The sequence below is a fragment of the Cyprinus carpio genome, chromosome B15, assembly GCF_018340385.1.
Source record: "Cyprinus carpio isolate SPL01 chromosome B15, ASM1834038v1, whole genome shotgun sequence".
Taxonomy (NCBI): domain Eukaryota; kingdom Metazoa; phylum Chordata; class Actinopteri; order Cypriniformes; family Cyprinidae; genus Cyprinus; species Cyprinus carpio.
This window is the reverse complement of record NC_056611.1, coordinates 22,217,151-22,240,589: the sequence shown is the minus strand read 5'-3', so window position 1 is coordinate 22,240,589 and position 23,439 is coordinate 22,217,151. Positions and strand designations below refer to the sequence as shown.

The following is a 23,439-nucleotide window of genomic DNA, read 5'->3' as shown; positions in this document are numbered from 1 at the left end:
GAGTGTAGCGCTACATGAGAAGCAGATTCAAACCAACATGGACTTGAGGTATGAAGATATTTAGGCCAGAATAAATCATAAAATAATCGTTCTTCCAGGTTCTCTTTGAAGTACAGAAACATTTGTAGTGATTCAGTTTGCTGCAGTGGTGTTTTTCTGTTTGTAGAGTCGAGGCATTACTAATCAGGGTGCTAATGTGAAATCACAATAACAACCATGTGTCAGTGGCACATGCCACCAGATAGAGAGGGGTGGCAGAGAGAGAGAGAGAAAGAGGCAGGGTGGGAGGGTTTGTGATTCAAAAGGAAAAGAGACTGGCATTGCTCTTGAGTTATCGGCATTCTCTCTGCTTGTTTACACTGAAGACCATCTGATAAGGTAAGTCTGATCTTTTTAAGCCAGCAACCATAAATGATATGCCAAGCACACTGACGTGAGGTCAAGAAATGTTAGAATGATTATTTGATGTGACAAATTTTTACTACTTTTTTATTTTTATGAAATAATATAGTGCTTTAATTTCATAATTGTTAAATTATTATTTTTAAACAATTATTTACATTTTTTATTTATTGTGTTTACATAATAATAAACCCCTATTCTTTATTACTTTATTTAACTTTATGAAATCTGTTATTTTTTTTCTTTAAATTTTTTTTTTTTTACGCAACAGCTGCACAGTTTGTTTTTTGCATTACAGTACTGTATATCAGCATGAGATGTAATGGCACTGTGGAAACAGTACAGAGAAGGAATGACGTTTATTCTCAAAATAATTATGTATGTAAACCAGTGAAATGCAATGAAATCTAATGTTTTTGGTCATATAACAAGAGTCGATGCCTAACATGATTTCATCTCTAAAGTAGGATTATAATGTTTGCCAGTTTTTTCTCTTGGCTACCTGCCAGTGAATCAAACCCCACTGTGGATGAATGTCCAATAGTTTCTGGAGATGTGAAGTGTGTTGTCATCTGGCATTTGCACTTGTCCAAGTGCACAGTATTAACTGTGTGACCCATTACTCTCAATGCCAGCTGCCTCATTTACAATTTCTAGTGTGTTTGTGCGCTTTAGTTCAGTGTAGTTCAATACAATTAATGAAATAGTATTTCATGCTTTATAAAAGTATTAGTGCACTTAACCCACACTGCCAATGTCATTGTAGTGGACTGTAGTAGATTTAAACCAATTGGTGTTTACTTTAAACAAATACAGCATAAAACCACACTTTTATCAAAACATTCAGCAAAATGTTTGTTAAAGTTTTAAAAGATGATATTAAACATCTTACTGTTTGAAATTAAGTAAACTGAAATGATGGCACTTGTTCATAATTAATGTGCAAGGACATCAGAAAAGTACATTCTGTCAGCTTTTATTTGCGTATTTATCATCTCATGCAATGACATCTTTAATTGTGGCTTAAGTGCCCAAATACTTTTTGATGTCACGAGGCTTATTTGGAATAAGCATTATGAAAAATAAACGGGAAAAATGTTGTAAAATGTATCTGATTCTATTGATTGTAGGCCAGTCTTGGTTGTCAAGCCACTGTTTTCCAATATAAAGTTGTTTAAACAAGCTTGGAAGCAATGGAGATTATGATGATCTAGTAGTTACTCAGTGGAATATATAGTCAATATTTCCTGCTGTGACTTTTCTTTGTTGATTTGAGTAAAAGTATTCCATTGGAATAGGCATCAGTGATGGTTTGATAGTATCTTTATCTGCTATCCTCGTCTTTGTCAGCCCATTGTTTTAGGTCTCTAATTCTGACCCTGTTTCAGACAGGAGTCATTAATTACCACCAGAGTCACCCTGTTCCATGACTCCTCGTGTTCCATTCTCCTCTACCTTTTCGTTGTGTAACAAGCCATCTATACTGTCTGTCTCCCCAAAGACAATAGGAGGACAATGGATCCTTTTTTTTTCCCCAGTGCTGAGCGCCCTCACCCCATATCTACAGCAGGGCAAGAGCTCAGGCCTCCAGGCACGCTGACCTCATGGCTCGAACCAGAGGCCTGCTGTGGGTTGGTATGTGTGTAGTATAGTGACTGGTATAGTGTAGTGTAATCAGAGATGCAGCAGTAATGGGGAAAAGCCTGACTCATGTGGGTGTAAAAGGCCCTGTTTGGGAGGTTGGGGCAGTGGGATGTATTTTGTGCAGATTTGTCAACAGGGTATTTCAGTTATGTTATAATTTTATTTTATTTATTTTTTTAAGATAATTTAGCATTGTAATTGAAGGCTGGCCTATATATATATATATATATATATATATATATATATATATATATAATATATATATATAAATCTAACTGCCTTTTTAATCTTTTGTATTCTATCTATTTTCTTTTCATTTATGATTATAAAAAAAGACCTCTAACACTAAAAGCTCTATTCTTTTTCTATCTATGTTTTCTTTTTTATTATTATATTATTTAAAATTTTTATATACTGTGTTTAGGCTAACTGAGACTTGTTATAGCACTAATGTATCATTGCTCTTTTGTTGTTTTGATTGCTTCCATTGTCCTCATTTGTAAGTCGCTTTGGATAAAAGCGCCTGCTAAATGACTAAATGTAAATGTAATATATTATATATATTATATATATTATATATATATATATATATATATATATATATATATATATTAGTGCTGTCAAATGATTAATCACATCTAAAATAAAAGTTTTTGTTTACATTATGTATGTATACTGTGTATTTTTATTATGTGTATATTATATATATATATATATATATATATATTAGTGCTTAGATTTATATCTATATATATATACTGTATACATATATTTCATATGTAAACAACATTTTTCTTAAATATATATACATGCATGTGTGTTTTATTGTGTGTGTGTATATATATATATATATATACATAATAAATACACACAATACACACACATATATTATGTAAACAAAAACTTTTATTTTGGATGCGATTAATCATGATTAATCATTTGACAGCACCTTTAACCTCAAGTAGTTTTACAATCTGAGCCTCCTGTACATTAGTGCTTAATTATAACTGTAATATACACGAGAGAATGGCAGTGGAATGGGAAGCGTGAATGGGTGATTGTTGTGATTTTTAAGACAACTAGCTGTGCGCATCGACTTCCTTGTGTTGTGCGGTGTCAGGCTCCAGCCTGGCCGTTCTGTTCTCTCCCCGGGACGGCCTAAACAATAGCCACTATGTACAGAAGCACAAGGGGCAGGAGTGTGTGTGTGGTGTTTGTGGAGGCTCTGGAGCATTTACGTCTATACTGATTGACTTATTTCTCTGGTGCAGTGTGTTGTAACTGGAATAACTGGAACAGTGAGTTTTCATCCAGACAGTTGGACACAATGCTGTTTACTAAATTACTTTACACTTGGAATTGACAACTCAACAGGGTTAAGTGTATTTTAGTTTGTGCTTAGTGGCCCCTCAGTTGTGTTTGAGTTTCTGTTAAGTTACTTCAATTACATATTTTTGGTGATGTGCAGTGGTTAGTGTTCTAGCATTGTAGTAGCTTCTAAAAATCAAGATTCCTGTTAGAACCAAAAAGTTTGTGGAAGCCAGATTCAATTTTCAATTTCATCTATGCACTGGTGCTTTCAAGATCTTAGCCAGTATGTTGATTAGAAGAACTTAAATTGTGATCTCAAGAACATTCAAGGATCTTTAAAGGTTCTACAAAGGTTCTCTGAAGGCCCGACTTCTTAAGAGCCATTGTTGCCTTATATGGTGTTTTACAGATGGAATGTTCTTGCTGTTACATTTAAAAGGTCCGTAGAGCTTTTAAATGTTCTTCAAATCAACATATTGTTTCTTGGTTCTCTTTTCCAAAAAATCAATATTCCAAAAGATTTTTTTTGCTGCAATGCCATAGAAGAACAATTTTGGGTTCCCCCTAAAGAACATTTCAGTAAATAATTCTTAAAAAGATCCAATTGTTTTTAGTGTGAAGAACACTTTAATAATCTGAAGAACCTTATTCCACTATAAAGAACCCTTTGTGCAATGGAAGCATTCCATGGATGTTAAAGGTTCCTCACTTAACCATAAATGTCAATGAAGAACCTAAACTATGATAAAGTTATTTGTTCTTCTATAACATTAGGCTTATCAGGTAAACACTCTTAAAAATAAAGATACAATGTATCTTAAAGATGCAGTGATACAGTAGAAAAACCATTTTTGTTTCCCAAAGAACTTTTTTTTTTTTTTTTTCTTCAAAGTGTTAAGAACATTTATAAATCTAAAGAACATTTTTCACTAAATAGAACCTTTTATGGAATGGAGACGTTCATGGATTTTGTAGGTTCTTGATGATTTTGTGGAATGGAACGTTTCTATGAAAAGGTTATAGCTGTTTTATTATGTGTTTCAAAGAACCACTTTCTGTCACAGGAACACTCTCCAAGCAGCGCTCCAATGTAAATGCTTGCATTCCTCTCATGGCATCCATTGTAAATGATGCATACTAGAGTGTGGGGGCATCTTCATTCTCAGTTGCATTGACCTATGCTATGAACGCTGCCACATCCATGTGCTCTTGGCCAGGAGGAACAGTGCAGGGCATTGTAGGTTGAGCAGAGTGGGTGTCCATTTATGAATGGCCTGAGTGGATGGAACAATGCTCCCCGCTCTGAGCCTCTGACATTTTTTATATAGAACGGAGGAGTTGAAAGGAGGAGAGAAACGAGCCCACCACCACCTCCTCCTTCCCCCGTCCAGCCCGCCCTGCCTGGAGCTTGGTACAGAAGGTAGCAAGAGAGGCCTCCATCCCATCCGTATGCGTGCGTGTCATCATGAGTGTTTGTCATGCTACGCTTTTTCTCTGCTGATTAATGCTTCATTTGAGCCGAGAAGGTCTGGAACCTTTTGTCTGGTGAGTCTTATTGCATTTTAGATCATTTTAGGTGATTTTGTATCATTATCAATTATTTTAAATGTTACTGCATGGGTTTTGGGGGTATTTCAAATGTGTTTTGCTGCACAGATAAGTTTATAAGAGTATATTGCATATATAACGAAACTAGAGGTGTAAATGGAGGCTGATTGTGGCTGTTGTTCATGCTGTTGCTGTCAGTAAACAAACTGTGTATGTACTGAGGATAATTCAAAGATTGTCACGACAAGAACATAAAAATGTGATGTGATGTAAATTGAGAGCTGCTCAGGTACAGAAGGGGAGGGAATGATAGTTCAGTCATGCATGGTTATGTGCCATGCCGTGCCAACATTTTCTTGCCAAACACCTCAATCACTCACTTGAACGACGTAGTAGGGCTTCATCACATCCCACTTTAGGTTAGCATCAGAGTGGCACGATGTTGGATCTGTTCTGGATTACTCATAAACGTACTTTGCTGTGGAACAACAGTTTTTGTATATATTCACTGGTGCCGACAATTTTAGCAGAGTTGAATTTTGGTTCATTTTAAAGTTGTTATCAGGGTTGTTGCTTAAATTCATGGAGCCTGGGGCATGTTTATGGAGTGGCTGGTCAGTAAGGTATAGAGCAGGGGTTTTGGAACATTTTGATGCCAAAGATGCCCCAAATGATGAAATAATGATCATGTCAATCCCATGATGCTCCCATTGCCTGTTAATAAAAAGCCTGTTGAATAGTTTCTTGCTCCGTAACCAAGAAAAAAAATTTATTATTTTTTTTTTTGGATTTTTGGTTGTTTTTTTTTTTATATGTTGCTATTGTTGTTGAGATTTTTTTGTTTGTTGTATATTTCTAGACTTTTTTTTTCTGTAAATTGAAGCGTTACAATGCTGAATGACATGCATGTAGAATTAAGAACTGAGCAGTTAACTTCAGTGGATTAGCATGGATTCTCCTCAAAGAGGGTGGGACAGCCTAGCCTGCTAAACTGGACCTGGGCCTCTGTCTTCACAGTCTGAATCGTGGACAGGAAGCAGCTATGTAGTGAAGATAGACTACTGAGACTGCCATCTGCCCCTATGGCTGTGGAATATTTATCTAGAAAGCACAATTGTTACACTATGTTTATATATCCAAGAGTATATCTTACATAACAACCAGTTTTATTTACTTATATTGTCTAGTAGTTTTTTACTATATTTTAATTTTGTACTTATTTCATGTAATGAAAAATGTCATTATTATTTTATTATTTGTTTTTAATTGTAGATATACAGTATATAATCTAAAATATATAGAAATGATGATTGTTTGCTATATAAAACTATACCATACACACAGAGATATACTGTATACATAGATATATACTGATAGATTAAAAATAATTTTGTATTCAAAATAAAATGTGTATGCACGTGTGTATGTACATGTGTATATATATATATATATATATATATATATATATATATATATATATATACTGTGTGTGTGTGTGTGTGTGTGTGTGTGTGTGTGTGTGTGTGTGTGTGTGTGTGTGTGTGTGTGTGTGAGAGTGTGTGTGTATATATATACACAAATTGTTGGAAGATATCCAATTGTTAATATATAAAATTCATTTATAAAAACACACACATATACACACACACCTATATATGTATGTGTGTGTGTGTGTGTGTATTTGTGTATATATATATATATATATAGACACACACACACACACACACACACACACACACACACACATAACATAAAAAAATGCATTTCATTCATAAACTTCAATAGAGAGTCCCATTTTTCAATTTTGTGGATGGCAGCACTTCTGACTGTTTTAGGTAAACTAATAATGCAACAGGATATTGTTGCAAGCAGTGGACATTTTGACAATTAGCATTCACCATCCTGGCAGTGTTCTTGTGGGTCCTGGCTGTGGGTGGGCTGCTTCATGAAATTTTACACATATCCGAATTGGATCATTTTGAATCTGTGTGACATTTACGATCTGACTCATCGATGGATTGCTTCTCACTTTAGCCATTTATGCATTATTGCCTCGCTAATCTACGAGCTGTGTGAGCTCTGTTCTGAGGTTTGATGACATGTGGACTTTATTAATTATCCCAGAGTTGTTACTCCATACTGAAATGATCTCCTGGTGATGAAGCTGATAGTTTTATCTTAGTATGTTGTGTGTTTTGACTCACAGGCATTTGTAATCCCTCCCACCGAAATTATGCAAGTTACTGAGAATATGCCCTACTAAGTGCACATTCATAAACGCTCTCAGCCATACTCGCTTATACAGCAAACAGTGTGGGAGGGCCAGCAGTCGTGTTTTTACCACCATCTGCTCCTCTGGTAAATTTAGAGGGTGCCCGGGCTTATGGACGCAGGGTGCGTCGCAGGCTGACAGCAAAGCATGCTGTGAAGAGACCTGTTCTGAAGCGATCTATAGTGCAAGGTACATTGCAGAAAATCTTTAAAATCATGTTTTAAGTTGTTAGATAAAGACTCCAATAAATATCCTGTCAGTGGTAAAAACAGTTATATTGTATAGAGCGGGTTGCCTCATGGGAGCAGCCATTTAAGATCACATGACCTGCTGAATACTTAGTTTCTGTAACCTGCCAGTTAATGGACACTTTTGGTTGAGAAGTAAATAATCAGCGAGTTGTGCATTCTATATAGTGACATTAGAAAAGATTTGCTATCCATAAATTGAGGTGTCTTTTTTTTCAGTACTTACTTTACTTTTTATGTATTATGCAGACTTCTCTATTTTCTTAACTGAGGAAAGAAATTGATTATTAGGTCCATTAACAAGAACACACAATACAAACAAAAACAATACACATTAAAAAAGACAGTTATACCAATACTTCCTCACAGAGGACTGATATCGCTCTTCAGTAAGCCTAGGATTTGACAACAACATTACAATATTATTATGTGAATCGTCCAGCCGACAAATAAATTTATACATCAAATTTCTCATTATAGAGAGAATGATTGTATTACATAATGATTGTTCTACATATCATGGCAACACTCTTTTTTGTATTGTATTGCACATCATATCTAATCCCATAATCAGAACATATATTAAGCAACTGTTGAAAAGCAACACTACTTGGGGAAAAAACAACTAGATCATCAGCATAGGTATAGTGACTGAATGTGGTATTACCAAGCATACATCCAGTCCTACTTAATTCTTCTGACAATTTATTCATATAGACATTAAAAAGAGCTGGTGAAAGTAAAACTCCTTGCCGCACTGCATTACTTGCTCTAAATAAATTTGAGACACAGTTACCCAACTTTATCTTCATACTTTGATTAGTGTACCAATTTGTCAAAATTCTTAATATGCTATTAGGTACGCCCCTTTGTCTTAGTTTACTGAACAACTTTTAATGATTAACTCAATGGAAAGCTTTAGAAGCATCAATAAAGCCGATTATAACAGTGTAATTTTGTCTTTTATACAGTTCTACAACTTCCTTTGGAGCATATATCAATCTAATATGATTCTTTCCAGAACCTTTGACACAACACTTGCTAAAGCAATTGGTCTATAGTTATCCAAACTACCTACCTTGCCAGCCTTATCGTAATAACAGGCAACAAGGTTACTGACAACATAGACTCTGGCAGGAGCCCATGTATCATAAAACCAGTGAAGCAAATTGCGAGACGAACCACAAGCCTAGGGCTTGCAAATTTTAGGTGTTCAGCAGTAATTTGATCTAAAGCACCAGTTTTCCTATCTTTAACCTGAATTATTGCTTGATAAACCTCATTTGTTGTAATACTCCCTGTATCCATACTAGAGACTACTTCCATTTTACATGGCACACTCTATACACAATTAAACAGAGTAGAAAAATGTTGTCTCCACAACTCTGCTATATTCTCAGATCCAGAAACACCCTCTATTATTATTATTATTATTATTATTATTATTATTATTATTATTATTATTATTATTATTATTTACATATTTTATTTAGAAGTATAAAAGTAATATATTTTTAGTATAAATAATGTATTTATTATTTATATTAATTAAAGTAATATATGTTTATTTATTGGTTTGATTACAAAATAACAATATTTTGAATATTATTATTGTTAGTAAATACATTACAATGGTAATATATTGCTTTACTGATTTGTTTCATTTATATGATTTAAATGATGAAAATTTATATTTTATTATTATTTTAATAATAATTATTATTATTATTATTTATTAAATACTTTTTTATTTTATATTACAATGGTAATATATTTCTTTATTGGTTTGTTTCATTTTTATAATTAAATCATTTTTAAATAAATAAATACATAATAATAATATTATAGTAGTAGTGATAGTAAAAAAATGTTGTCATACTAAATGGCTTTCTTTTTTTTTAATAATTGTTTTTAGCTGCACTGGCCAATAGCTGTTTCCAACACCCACTTATATTTTAAGAAGCCCATTTGTAGTACGAGACAGTACACCATGGTTCCAATACCACATGGTTTGGGATAAACAAACTGCTGTTTAATATCAGACAGATTTGAATACACAAACACAAACTTTTCATTGAGAGAGGGATGCAGAAGCATAGAAAGGTCATTTAGCATCTTTACTGATGTAAGACGCACACTGCAATTTAAGTGTGTTGGCATGTGCTATGCCATTCATGTGTGTGTGTGTGTGTGTGTGTGTGTTAACGGGGAGGTGACGCTTTACAGTGTGTGTGTGTGTGTGTGTTGTGGCGTGTGTGTGGGGTGCTGTGGCATGTCGTACGTCTTGATGTCACACAGGCTTACTGTTGTGCATTCGTTCCACACAGCCCCCTTTATCAACTATGGGAGTCCCTGTGGCAGCTGTCCATTATATATAGTATTTTGATTTAGACTAAATAATATTGATATACAAAATATTGCTAAAAACTTCAAAAAAATAAAAAATAAAATGGCCAAAAAAATCCTGAAGACATCCACTGATTTATTTTTTTAAACAAATCTCTCATGCTCCACAAGCTTGCATTTATTTAATTAAAAATATAGCAAAAACAGTACAAAATTGAAATATTATTAACATTTAAAATAACTGTTTTATATTTGAATATAATTTAAAATGTAATTTATTTCTGTAATGGCAAAGCTGAATTTTCAGCATCATTACTCCAGTTTTCAGTGTCACATTTCATATAATATGCTGATTTGGTGCTCAAAAAAATTCTGTTTGTTGAAAACAATTATGCTCCCTAATATTTTTTAAGAGGTACAAAACAGCATTTATATGAAAACAGAAATCTTTTGTAACATTATTTATGTTTTTACTGGTCATTTTGGTTGATTAATGTGTCCTTGCTGAATTAAAGACTGACTGAATGTGTTTTTGCTTAAACATTACATTTCATTAAAGTTTACAGACTTGATTTGTTTTTCTTTTTTTTTTTGGAATAACATGCACTGATAAATCATTCACAGTAAGACAAGGAATGTGCATTAAGAAATAAATAGGGTTCATTATCTTTTCATGTACAGTTAAAATGAACCACAATGGAGAAAAAAAAGATATATTTCACAGATTTAGCACACAAGGTGAGTCATGCGAAGATGAATTCCAGCTGATTTACAGGACACAGTGTAGCCTACATGGAGCTGAAACCAGTCCAAACTCATTCACAACGGAATCATCTGACCCCTACCTAAAAACCACGAGGATCAGTGTTACCCAGACAGGCTGGAACAAGAGGGTTTGACCAGGGTAGAAAGGAGAGATGTCATGGAGAGGAATGTATGATGTGGGCTAGAGAAGAAGAATGCACTGAGGGAAATGTCTGCATATTCAAGGCTGCCCACGGCACACATTTGCCCAGCTTACAGCTAAAAGTCTCCATCCTCTCCTCTCCCTATCTGTCTATCTCTGTCTCCCTCCCTCTTTGTAATTTTCCCCCATTCCCGCACCTCTGAGGAAGGACGAAGAACAGGAGGACTTTGAAGAACCAGAGCCAGGATCCGAGAGACCAGTCCTTCCCCTTCAAGAGAGCCCAAGAGTGGAATCTGGATCTGGTATGAGGCAAGTGTCCTGGATGGTTCAAGGCTTGTTTGTGGAGCATGAATGGTCCGTTTGTTTGGCTTGGGAATTGCTTCATCCTTTTTAACGCGTGCTGCCAGGGGTTTCAGTTCCAAGCAACAGCAGTTTGCTGCCTCTTAGATCTTGTGTGATGGGCATATAAATTAGTTCTGTTTTTCTGGAACAGCTGGTGTCATTATAATTATTCGGTTATGATTAACAAGAATAAAAAGGCTGCTTGGGATGTTTGTTTAATGAGCCATTTTCGGAAGGCTTCAATTGTTGCAATATGCACTGTAAAATATTGCCAGGATTGATAGCATTCAACAGTCATTATAAGAAAATACTGTTTTGTGTGTGTGTGAAATATTTCTGAAAAAAAAGAACAATATATTTTACATACAGAAAAGGAAGCCTGTTGTATGACCATTTCATTGCAGATTATTGTTTTACTGTATTTGTTTCTGTCATAACAAAGAAATGCTGTAAAAATCATATTGCATTAGATATTGGGATAATAATTGTTAGTAAGTAGTTGTTTTTGTTTTAAATCACCATTATGGTGACTAGTCTTGAATATTATTCAGGCCTATATGAATTAATTTACTTTTAATTAACTGGTTGCATTGCAGTAAATATATTAGAGTTATCTACTAATACAAGAGTACTTCTGCCAAAATATGAACATTTTGTCATTCTTTACTCACCCTCATGCTGTTCCAAACATTTGACTTTATTTTTTTTTTCCTTTTAAAAAAACATTTGAAAAAATAATTTGTCTGTTTTTGTCCATGCAATGAAAGTCAATGGAGTCCAAAACGTTGCATTGATTCTATTTATTTATTTTTAACATGAGGGTGTGAAAATGATAACAGAATGTATTTTATGGGGGAGTCGTGGCCTAATGGTTAGAGAGTCGGACTCCCAATCGAAGGGTTGTGAGTTCGAGTCTCGGGCCAGGCAGGAATGTGGGTGGGGGGAGTGCATGTACAGTTCTCTCTCCACCTTCAATACCACGACTTGTGCCCTTGGCAAGGCATCGAACCCCAAACTGCTCCCCGGGCGCCGCAGCATAAATGGCTGCCCCACTGCTCCGGGTGTATGTGTCTTCACATTGTGTGTTCACTGCTCTGGTGTGTGTGCACTTCGGATGGGAAATGCAAGCACTCAGAGCACTAATTCTGAGTATGGGTCACCATACTTGGCTGAATGTCACGTCACTTTCACTGGATAAATCTGGTCATAACTTGCAGTCAACAATGTATGTGGAACATTGGTGTAATAGTAGGCCTACTACGGAAATAATATATTTTACACATAATAGGCTAATTAAGAAGGCGGATCACGTGTTTGCCACCACATTGAATTATTATTTGATTCAAATAATTAACTACTACTGAAAAATTGTGTAAATTTAAACTACAGTTGTGTGTGGGGCAATCCGGACTGTTTTTATATATTAAGACCTTAAAGTGTAGGCTACCTATAAAAGTGTGATTACCAGTCCTCTGTCATCTCGTAAAATTCATTGGTTCAATAACTGCGTCAAACTCGTGAACTATCAGGGGAATCTTTCTAATATAATAATCTTGGAGATTTCAAAAACAATCCATTTATCAGCCACCATCTGTAGTCCCCGTCTGCTCTGAAGTCTTCAGGGGATGCGCGCGCGCGTTTGTAAAGCGCACACACACCACTGACAAGCGCGCGAGTAAAGTCAACAGAGGCAGCTGGGTGACGCTGTGTGAGCGTGGATGAATGTGCTATGGATGATGTGTCATATCATGAACAGTGCTTTCTGTATGCAGGCCAAACACACAAGGGTTGACGTCGTACACTCATAACGAGCAATTCTCTTCTCCTACACACTGTGTGCGGGAGTCTGTCAGAGAAAGTGTGTCTGTGTGGGTTAAGAGAGCTAATGTTGCTTCTTGATACTGATGTCATTTCTTTGTTGTTTTAAGAATCAGAAGAGAAGCTGATTTGATGTGCTTTGAGAGAACGCCCCCTTATTTGTCAGGGAAGAACAGCATTGTTCACTGTTGGAGAGGGAGTTAAAGTTGGTTGTGGTTCAGCACACTCTGCCAGCAGTTCAAGGTATTGCCTAAAACAAATAGAAATTTTAGAAGTGTCCAAAACTATTAGATAATTCATAGTATATATGAGAAGCAGCATAAGATGCATAAGATAATCAAAATATATAGATATAAGATATAGGATTTATTTAGAGCTCTCTCTCTCTTAATGAACCATATCATGGAGTACTAAATGAAACCTGTTTGCCTAATTCTGACGATCACAACACAACACAACTTACAGTACTTGACTTCTGTAACAATTATTTTGTCATTAATCCACCACCCCAGCTGCACCTCTGTTTTCTAATATTTATGTCATAGAATAGGGGGAATCCTTCAGAAACATATCCAGATCACATTTCACCCTAAAATAAAATAAAATAAAATAGGAAAGAGAATGTATATTTTGCCTAAACAGTAGTTTGTTAAGTTTGTAATTCGGTATAGGTGCATCTGTATATTTGCTTTATTATTATTATTATTATTAAAGTTGTTTCTCATTACTATATAAAAAAGAAATTAAAAAATTATTGATTTAAATAAGCATACATTTTAAGGAAGTACATTGATTATTTATAGTTTTAGTCCTAGAATAAGCAAAAAAAAAAAAAAAAAAAAAAAAAAAAAAAATTCTCTTGATTCTGGGGTGAAATATGTCCAAAACAATTTAAATCGTGTTAACTTTGTGTTAAAAAATACACTGCACATCAAAACTTATATATACATGCAAAACAAGTTTTACACAAGGATCATCTCATATCCTGAACCGTCACTCCTTTTCTCCCCATCTCTTAAGAGAACAAGAGAACAACAAGTGCAATTGTGTTAGTAGAGTCTGTTTGTCTTGCTGATGCATGTGCTGGTTTTGTAACAGAGGTCTATGGTCCAGAGTTAAACCGAGACCATGAAGGGCTTGGAGCTGCTGCTGTTGCCTCTGCTGCTTATTCTGAAAGGTAACAACTTCTTCTGAATCGAACGTGCTGTTTCTATGGTTCCTTTGGTTAATGCTGCTGAGATACTATGGTACATGTTGTCACTATAGTACACATCCAAGAGACATGTTATTTTATTAACTAAATTACCTGCACTCTTCTCGCTTTCTCTGAACAGATGTAAGTGCTCAGTGGAATGTGTGGATGCCCAGAGACATTTCAGCCATGACAAACTCCTGTGTGGTTATACCCTGTTCATTCACATATCCCTCTGGCGTCAGGCCTTACAGAGGGGTCCACGGGATCTGGTATTTCGGCCACCCCTACCCCCAGCTTTTCCCCCCAGTGGTGTATAAGTCACGCACAGATATTGTTCATGAAAGTTACAAGGGACGGACCAAGCTCCTTGGTGACTTAACACAAAAAAACTGCACTCTGCTGATAAATAATGTTGGCGTGGAACATTCTGGGAGGTATTACTTCAGGGCAGACCTGGGTGGCGCAAACATCTACACTTATCCTGACTTCACAAATCTACAGGTGTTGGGTAAGGCCATTTTTTAATTATTCGTTTTTGATGTGTCTCCAAGTAATATTTAAAATCCAAACAAAAATGACAATTTTGTCATCATTTACTTACCCTCACCTTATTCTAAAACTGTATGATTTTCTTTCATCTGTGGAACTTAAAAGAAGATAATGTGAAAAATGGTCACAATATCTTATTTTGGTTCCACAGAAGAAAGAAATTCGTAAAGGTTTATAACGACATGAGGGTGAGTAAATGAGTAAGAATAAGAATATAATTCTGAGTTTGCAGTGTGGTTACTAAAATATTGTTGGTCTAGCATTTGAAGTCAACATGAAACACATTTGGTCTAGCATTTGAAGTCAACATTTCAACCACAATCAATTTACTTTCATAGTAAGATGTATTTCTGGATCAAACAGCATATTTAATATGTAGGGCGGGACTTTGGATTGTGGAAAGGAGGTGTACTATAGAAGAATGGAGCCAGACCTGAATGCAAATGTGTTAAAAAAATGAATAAATAGCTATTTTGCCTGATGAAAAATGCACATTAAAACCAAAAATGCATATTAAAATGGAAAAAATATTGACTTTAAATATCTCTTCCTCCTCTAGATCAGCCCAACATCGATGTTCCAGAGGAGATTGTTAGTGACCAAAGTCTGGACTTGACCTGTAATGTCCCAGACAATTGTCCAGACATGAGTCCACAGATCCACTGGATGTACACAGACTACCTGCCTGACCCTGTTTTCACCCCTGACAATGTTGAGGACAGCAACACCGCAGTACTGTCCAGCACCCTCACCTTCACACCCAAACCCATGCACAATGGCCAGCTGCTGGGCTGTCGGGTTCATTACGAAAACACCACCTTTTTTTATGAACGCCTCATTTCACTGGACATCAAGTGTGAGTTCCACCAAATCACTATTTTATAACTGCTTGTTAATCACAGAGACAATATGTACTGACTTATCCTCTTATCTGTAGACGCCCCTCGAACTGTGTGGGTAAATGTGTCTCAAGAGGTAATGGAGGGAAGCTCGGTGGTCCTGCACTGTGATGTGGACAGTAATCCAGCCCCCACAATAACCTGGTATTTTGGAGACAAAGAGCTGATGTCAGAAATTGCATCAAACTCTTCGCTGCCTCTGGATAACCTGACCCCAGAGGAGGAAGGTGTCTATACCTGCGTTGGTGACAATGGCTACGGCAGCATGAACACATCTATGTATCTGGCAGTAAATTGTAAGTTAATGTTCATGCTCTCTTGTGTATTACAATATTAACCATTTAACGCTACTGTAAAAGCTATACTTTAGGGAATGGGGGTGTTTTTGGAAGCAGCTATTGGCTATAGTTTTTAAAAAATTTTATTCAGTGTTGTGTAAATACGTTGTATGGCAGCAGTAAGCGATATGCTAAAATTCCATTATCCATCTGAACATTCTTCATTTCCTCATTCTTCTTTATTTCCTCTTAAACTGGAAGATCCTCCACGGGAGCCATGGATCAATGAATCTCTAACGTTGTTGGAAGGATCTTCAGTTTCCCTACAGTGCATCAGCAAAGGAAACCCAATGCCCACGTTGACCTGGCTAAAGGATGGGGAACTGGTGGGCACTATCACAGCAGAGGAGAGATCTGTGCTTGAGCTGCACGAGATCACGCCGCAGGCTCACGGAGTCTACCACTGTCTAGCTGAGAATGAACACGGACGGGCCAGCAACTCATTTAACATTACGGTAGAATGTAAGTCACTGGAAAAGACTGACCAGTTGAAAAACTGAGCCAGGAGACCGTGCTTAGTTATGCTTAGTAAATCGAGACATTTTCTCTAAAGAAAAGTTGGTTTTGGCTTGTGTTCAACCTGTGTGAAGCCTTAAAGGGATAGTTTACCCAAAAATGTTGTCATTAATTACTCACCCTCAAGTTGTTCCAAACCCATAAGACCTTTGTTCATCTTAATAACACAAATTAAAATATTTTTGATGTTATCTGAGAACTTTCTGACCCTGCATAGACAGCTGCGCAACTACAACGGTCAAGCAAGGCTCAGAAAGGTAGTAAGGACATTGATAAAATAGTCCATGGGATATCTGTGGTTCAACTTTTTTGTGTGCAAAGAAAACAAATATACCTTCATTCAGCACCACAGGCATGCGTCATTTTACTCTCTTGAATGCACGTCAAAGACTGACACGGAAGAAAAGAAATTGTTGAATTAATTTTTTTTTTTTTTTTTTCTTTGCGAGCAAAAACTATTCTTGTAGCTTTAGAAAATTAAGGTTGAACCACTGATATCACATGGATGATTTCATTCTACCTTTCTTGGCCTTGAACATGGTAGTAGCCTTGCTGTCTATGCAGGGTCAGAAAGTTCTCAGATAACATCAAAAATATCTTAATTTGTGTTATTAAGATGAATGAATGTCTTACAGGTTTGGAATGACATGAGGGTGAGTAATAAATGACAGAATTTACATTTTGGGGTGAACTATCACTTTAAGATGGCAAGATGAGCACAGATCACATTTTTCAAACATTTGTACACTGTCCTGCAGAGAGAGTAGCTCCAAACACCTGCCTGGAAGATTTTAGTAATCCTGAAGATCTTGATTAGCTGGTTCAGGTGTGTTTAATGAGGGTTGGTGTTAAACTCTGCAGGACAGTGGCCCTCCAGGAACTGAATTTGACACCTCTGGCATAGATGAATGTAGAATAGTTGAAGTTAGAGATGCCAGTGTTGCAGTACTCAAGTCCAGACTGGGACTTAAGTCTGTCTAATGTCCAAGACCTTATTTTCTATGACTAAGTCCAAGTCCAGTTTCAAATGCTCCTCAAAAAATGGTCTTGGACATGAGATGGATTACAGTGTCATGTGACTGTCTTGAGTTGTAGCAGTGTGAAAACATTGATAGATATGCTTTTTGACTATTTCTGCTCAATTTTCCCAGTTGCCCCCATCCTCCTTGAGGACTCTAAGTGCACTATAGTCCGTGAGGGTGTTCAGTGTGTGTGCATTGCATCGGGAAACCCTGAGCCTGTGATTGAATTCTACCTGCCTGACCTCAACATCACCATCAACAACTCCAACAGCCTGTTTAACTACCGCACATACTCAGATGGGTACACGTCCACTGGGATCATCAAGCTCCAGGACAAGGGTGAAAGGGGGAACAATGGTGATACTGCTGTCCATGTTCACTGTAGCATCAGCAACATGTACGGCTCCGAGACCATCCGCTTGGAACTGCAGCAGGAGAGTAAGTAGACCTTTACTGAAACCACATGTGCATCTGTTAATGCAATTTTGATGCATCATCAATGAACTCTACACACTCTTTCAGAAAAGTTCATGATGGCTGTCATAGTGGGGACTATCGGAGGTGTGGCAGTCATCGCCTTCATCATCGCAGCTGTGAGATACGTGGGTCAGAATAATAAAAAGTGAGTATCCTTCACCAGAAAGACTGGGAGAAGAACATTTAGGTAAAGTTTGTGGGTTGGGACTGGGGTTTGTAGGTATCAAAACACCCAAGCCTAGTCATCCATGTTCAGTTTTTTTTTTTTTTTTTTTTTTTTTTTTTGGCATTTGGTTTTCAAGCCATAACCCACTCACAGATGATCCAATTTGATTGCTTGGTACAATGGTAAACATGACCCATTGTGCATGAAGCTGCAGACTAACAAATCTATTGCAGGTTCAATTGCCCCATGCCATTGCTTTTCATCCTCAAACCACTGAGCTCTGCAGCAAACACCCTGCTCCTATCTCATTTTGCAAGAAAAAATAAAACGTCCCATTGGAAATCAAAACGAAACACTCCCAAACTTGACACTGTGGCACAATGCCAGTTTTATTTAAGGGGTTGCAATGATCCCCTTGTGTTAAAATGGATGCCCAGGCTTAAAGGAATAGTTGACCTAAAAATTTAAATTCTGTCTTTTACTGACTATATGGTTTTCTTTCTTCTGAAGGAACACAAGCAAAAATATTTTGCTGAAATGTCCAAGCAGTTCTTTTCCATACAATGTAAAAGAACAAGGTCTGTCAAACACTGAAAGAGATAAAAAGATATTACTTAAAAATGTTCACAAAAAAATTAAAATGAAAAATAATGCACAAAGATATTCATTGGTTTTTCATGTCTTGTGACCAATGATCATTGAAATCAATTGAAGATTATCATTTTTTGAAGGTCGACCCCAGTCTCCATTCATTGGATGGAAAAGAGCAGCTCAGACTCAAAGAGTTGTATGGAAAAGAGCAGCTAAAACATTCTGCAAAATGTCTTGGTTTGTGTTCCATTGAAGAAGGTCAGTCATACAGGTTTGCAATGTCATGAGGATGAGTAAAAAATGACAGAAGTTTGATTTTTGGATCAACTATCCCTTTAAAGTGTTGCCGCAAGCTAGTTAGTTTACAGTATGGTTGAGTGTGAGACAGAGTCTGATTCTCTGACTCCACCCCCCCAGAGAAAATGGTAACCCTGGGCAGGACGTGGGATCTAAAGTGGAGAATCCCTCAATGTTCTACAGCGCAGTCAAGAAGGACAAACAGAGTCTCAGGAAAAAAGTGGTGAGATACTACAATAATGAATAAATCACCTACACAGTACACAGTACTTGCACACACAGTGATAATACAAAATAAAAGCGTGCACACCGTATAATAAAATAATCAACATTATGTGGTCTTTTTCATGCATATTTAAGGCAAATGATATTATATACTGGCACTTCTCTAGTTGTAATTAGCTTTCCACACTTAGCCTTGGCATTAAAACAATCAGGAACCACAGATTAAAAAGAACTGCTCATTTATTATTCCTATATACTCTGTAATGAATTTTTAGATAATGATTTAAAGGGATAGTTCACCCAAAAAAATTCTGTCATTAATTACTCACTCTCATGTCGTTCCAAAACTGTAAGACCTTTGCTCGTTTTCAGAAAAAAAATTAAGGTTGCATAGACAGCAACACAACTGCAATGTTCCCAGGTCCAGAAACAGCATGGACATTGGTAAAATAGGCTATGTGACATCAGGGGTTCAACTGTAATTTTACGAAGCTACGAGAATACTTTTCTGGACCTGGGAACATTGCAGTTTTGTTGCTGTTTATGCAGGGTCTGAGAGCTCTCAAATTGAATCAACAAAATCTTAATTTGCGTTCTGAAGATGAACAAAGGTCTTACGGATTTGGAAAGACATGAGGGTGAGTAATTAATGACAGAATTTTCATTTTTGGGTGAACTAACCCTTTAAAGAGGGAAACCGTGCAGTTTACAGACCTGACATCTGCTATGATCAGAATGGTATGCTAGCTCATATTAATATTGCACATTATACACTTTATGCAACTATTTTTAAAAAATAGTAAGTGCAAGCGAGGCACTATTTCTCAACTTTATGCTACATTGTTGTGACATGACCTCATCATGTTGCATGCGGGTAATATCCAATCATCATCTTGTAAATGAGAAGTTATTTTCAATCCTTTATCAAATTTATCAAAGTCAAATCAAACCATTAATTAATAAAGAGATGGCTGAAAACCTCCACTTTAATAGTCACACTAGAAATGGAAGGCCAAGTGAAACGTTTTGCATTGTAGGATACAGCGTGCTCTGTTGTATGTATTAAATGTATTATAGTAGGTCATCTGCATAGTCTATGGCAAAACAAACTGCATATTGCAAATTGCATATGCTATTTTGAATATAGGCACTGTCACAAAGCCAAGTGTGGATAGTACGTCACAACTGAGAGTTCCAGTGTAGGCCTATGCTTAGAGCATTTCCTGACCTCTATTCTCTCCTCTTTCATTGCTTTCTATGCATCTTCTGTCTCTTTTTCTTCCCCTAACATAGCTTAAGACTGAGCTCCTGGGCTCAAAGTTTAACTCCATCCTAGAGGAAGGCACGGTAAGGCTGAAATTTAAGATGAGCATGTAAACAAATGGGTGGAGGTGAAATAAACAAGCACTAGACAACAATAAAAGCAAAATATTTTGAGAAAAAAATTCAGTTACTACAAAAATGATTTAGATTTATTTCTGTTTTAACAATGCTGTTCACTGCTGCCTGGAAGCTAATAGTTCATGCGCTGGCTACCTCATTCTGTTTAGTGGCTAATTGCTAACAGTGCTTTTGAGTGTCTTGTTAAGGACTTTTATTTTGACATGACCAAAGTTTTCCTGCTCTGTCTCCAAATATTGTGCTTAAATATTTCCTTAAATTATTTTTACAGGGAGACGACAGTGATTACCAATCTGTTGGCCCGATGGCAGACATGGAGAGGCAAGAGCTGAATTATGCCGCACTAGAGTTTCTCCATGGACGACACCGGGAGGGAGGCTTCAGGAGGGCTGATGGTGACGGCAGCGACTACACTGAAATTAAGGCCAAATGAACCGCGATTCTTCCCTGATGCCTCGGCCAAACGGGACACGGTGGCCACTAGGGCCCAATAATTCCACAAATTTCCTATTTCACCCATATTGCATGTGGCATTTTCAGCGGAGGTTGTTTTAGATTGCATTCTCTTACATCTCCAAGGTTCTGGGAATTATATGTTCCCATATCAGTAAAAGATACTGTACAATAGTTTCTTTATATATTTATCTATGTTTTTGGTTATTTATACCCATTCTTGACTGTAACCATACCAGATATTTTGTCTCTCAATCAGATATGAGAGGTTTTAGTAATCTTCTGGTTTAAAAGACAACACTTTCCAAAAGGAATGTTTTTTTCCCCAAGTGTTACAGTAGAGCTTTTAGTTTGAAGCAAGCTTACGGGAAATGGTATGGTTTGCAGGTGAGACTCAGTCACTAGTGGTCCTTCTCACTGTGTCCGCTGTAAGTCGAAGCATCAGGGAACGAGGTGCTATGTGTGCCTCGACATAATGTATAAGCACTATCCCAACTCTGGGTTTGTCTGGAAGGACTAACACTCTGTTAAATGCAGCGGTTGTTTCAGTCTTTTTCTGAGTGTACCAGTCTACATGCACATTTCAATATTCCTCCGCTGATACTTTTATCATATACCCAGAATTCATTGTTAAAGGAATAGTTCACCTAAAAAATGAAAATTCAGTAAACTCATCCTGCATGTCGCAAGAATCTTCATTTAGTTATTTTATTACATCAATAGTTTATAGTGACCACATCTGTTAAGTATAAAAAAAGACCAAAAACATAATAAAAGTACCATGAAAACCTTGTGTTCAATATTTCAAGAGTTCTGAAGCCATTGTTGACATCAGTGATGGCAAAACATCTGAATGTGATGCAATTTTGTTTTAGTTCCAGACTCAAAATTTTAAATATTAAGTTGTACAGACTACTTTTATGGTGCTGTTATGATGTTTTTGTTCTTTTTAGTGATCATTTGTTCCTTATGGGTTTGGAAGAAAACGAGGGTGAGTAAATAACATGGTTTTCAGTTTTGGGTGACGTCCTTATTGTTGGCTTAAAGAGACAGTTCAACAAAAATGAAAATTCTGTTATCATTTACTCACCCTGTAGTTCCAAACCTGTATGGTTTTCTTTCTTCTGTGGAACATAAATGAAGATATTTTAAACAATGTTGGTAAACAAACAGTTGCTGGAAGCCATTGACGTCCATAGCACAAAAAAAAAGAAAGAAAAAAAAAACACTATGGAAGTCAATGGCTACCGTCAACTAAAATACATTTTCTTTTTTTTTCTTTTTTTTTTTTATCTTCAGCAGAAGAAAGTAACTCATACAGGTTTGGAACAACATGAGGGTGAGTAAATAATGACAAAATGTAAATTTTTGGGTGAGCTGTTCCTATAAATTGATAACGTTTTTTACTTCTAATTTATACTTTATCTTCATTTATTTGTATTTGTAAATGAAAACAGGCCAGTAACTGGATTCAAAACTGGTTAATTGAATGGTTGCTGGATTTTGTTTGTCCCAACTACTTTATACCCTTTTATTCAGACATATATTTGTTTTAAATATGTTCCAAATAAATTGAAGAACAAAATCACCCTGATAATAATTCAGCCAATCTGATGTAGTTTCTGATAATGCCTGATGGTCATCCCTGTCCCGGTACACACTGCAATCCAATATGGTTTAGCTGATTTGATATGAACAGAAAGTCATATTAAATAATGTATTATTGTAGTTCATCCTTTGAAACTGAATAATAAATAACCACCATTTGGAACATAAAGGAGGGTATCATTTTACCTAAGGTGCTTGGAATAAATGTAATGTTTTAATGTAAGCTTGTAATCCTCTGGTAAGGTTGTGTCGATAGATGTTTGTTAGATGGTCAGTTTATGCGATTAGCCCTTGAAATGCAATTCGACTAACAGATTAATGAGTCATTATTATATTAAATTAATTGCATCTTACATTTATTAAGCATTCAAGGCACCTTGGTAGGATACCAACAAATGTAAATACTCTGCATGATACATAGTTCTGTGTTGTGAACCTTTGACCACACAACAAGAACATACATTGTGCAACAATGGTGTATATTTTGCAGGAAGTCACACACAAAATGACATTATATGTGCAATTAGTAACACAGACAGTCCATGTTTGAAGATATATACACAGCTATTTATTTGTAAGCAAACAGATTCGGGGCGCATTTGTAGGTCAAACTTAATTTTTCACTTTGAGTGTTGTAAAGAATATTTGTATGTTTCTGACTGTGTGATGGCAATAATAATGAACAAAGTAATGTTGTTTCCTTATTGACAACATAATGCAAACCAGAAAACCTCCGATCGTTATTTAAATAATAATTTACATGATGTTCTTTGCTTGCTTTCTTTTTGTTTAATAAAAGTCTCCAGCCTCAAATGACGCCAGTCTTCTTTAAAAGTGAAACAACAAATAAAGTAAACAAAATGA

General features: G+C 36.2%; 1 protein-coding gene across 6 annotated transcripts; it reads left to right on the top strand.

The window, feature by feature from the left end:
• Positions 1-224: 224 nt before the first annotated feature.
• mag (myelin associated glycoprotein) lies at positions 225-21,991 on the top strand. 6 transcript variants are annotated; one of them, XM_042739817.1, is made up of 13 exons: positions 226-378; positions 10,887-10,987; positions 12,949-13,081; positions 13,937-14,015; positions 14,173-14,541; positions 15,142-15,438; positions 15,520-15,777; positions 16,021-16,281; positions 17,487-17,795; positions 17,880-17,979; positions 19,009-19,111; positions 20,407-20,460; positions 20,786-21,991. In XM_042739817.1, exons 4-13 carry the CDS (start codon positions 13,967-13,969, stop codon positions 20,945-20,947), a joined length of 1,962 nt encoding a protein of 653 aa, XP_042595751.1. In that variant the 5' UTR covers positions 226-378; positions 10,887-10,987; positions 12,949-13,081; positions 13,937-13,966; the 3' UTR covers positions 20,948-21,991. The 6 variants fall into 6 exon arrangements, with proteins under 6 accessions (XP_042595756.1, XP_042595751.1, XP_042595755.1 ...); XM_042739820.1 differs by having other exon boundaries at positions 286-378; positions 10,883-10,987; XM_042739818.1 differs by lacking the exon at positions 226-378 and adding an exon at positions 4,746-4,902.
• The last annotated feature ends 1,448 nt before the right edge of the window (positions 21,992-23,439 follow it).

What these genes read in the sequence shown, in the direction of transcription:
- mag (XM_042739817.1), top strand. Translation starts at nt 13,967, where the DNA reads ATGAAGGGCTTGGAGCTGCTGCTGTTGCCTCTGCTGCTTATTCTGAAA. An exon ending in TCTGCTGCTTATTCTGAAAG is followed by an intron (nt 14,016 to 14,172) that starts GTAACAACTTCT and finishes TTCTCTGAACAG; the next exon opens with ATGTAAGTGCTCAGTGGAAT. An exon ending in TATGTATCTGGCAGTAAATT is followed by an intron (nt 15,778 to 16,020) that starts GTAAGTTAATGT and finishes TTAAACTGGAAG; the next exon opens with ATCCTCCACGGGAGCCATGG.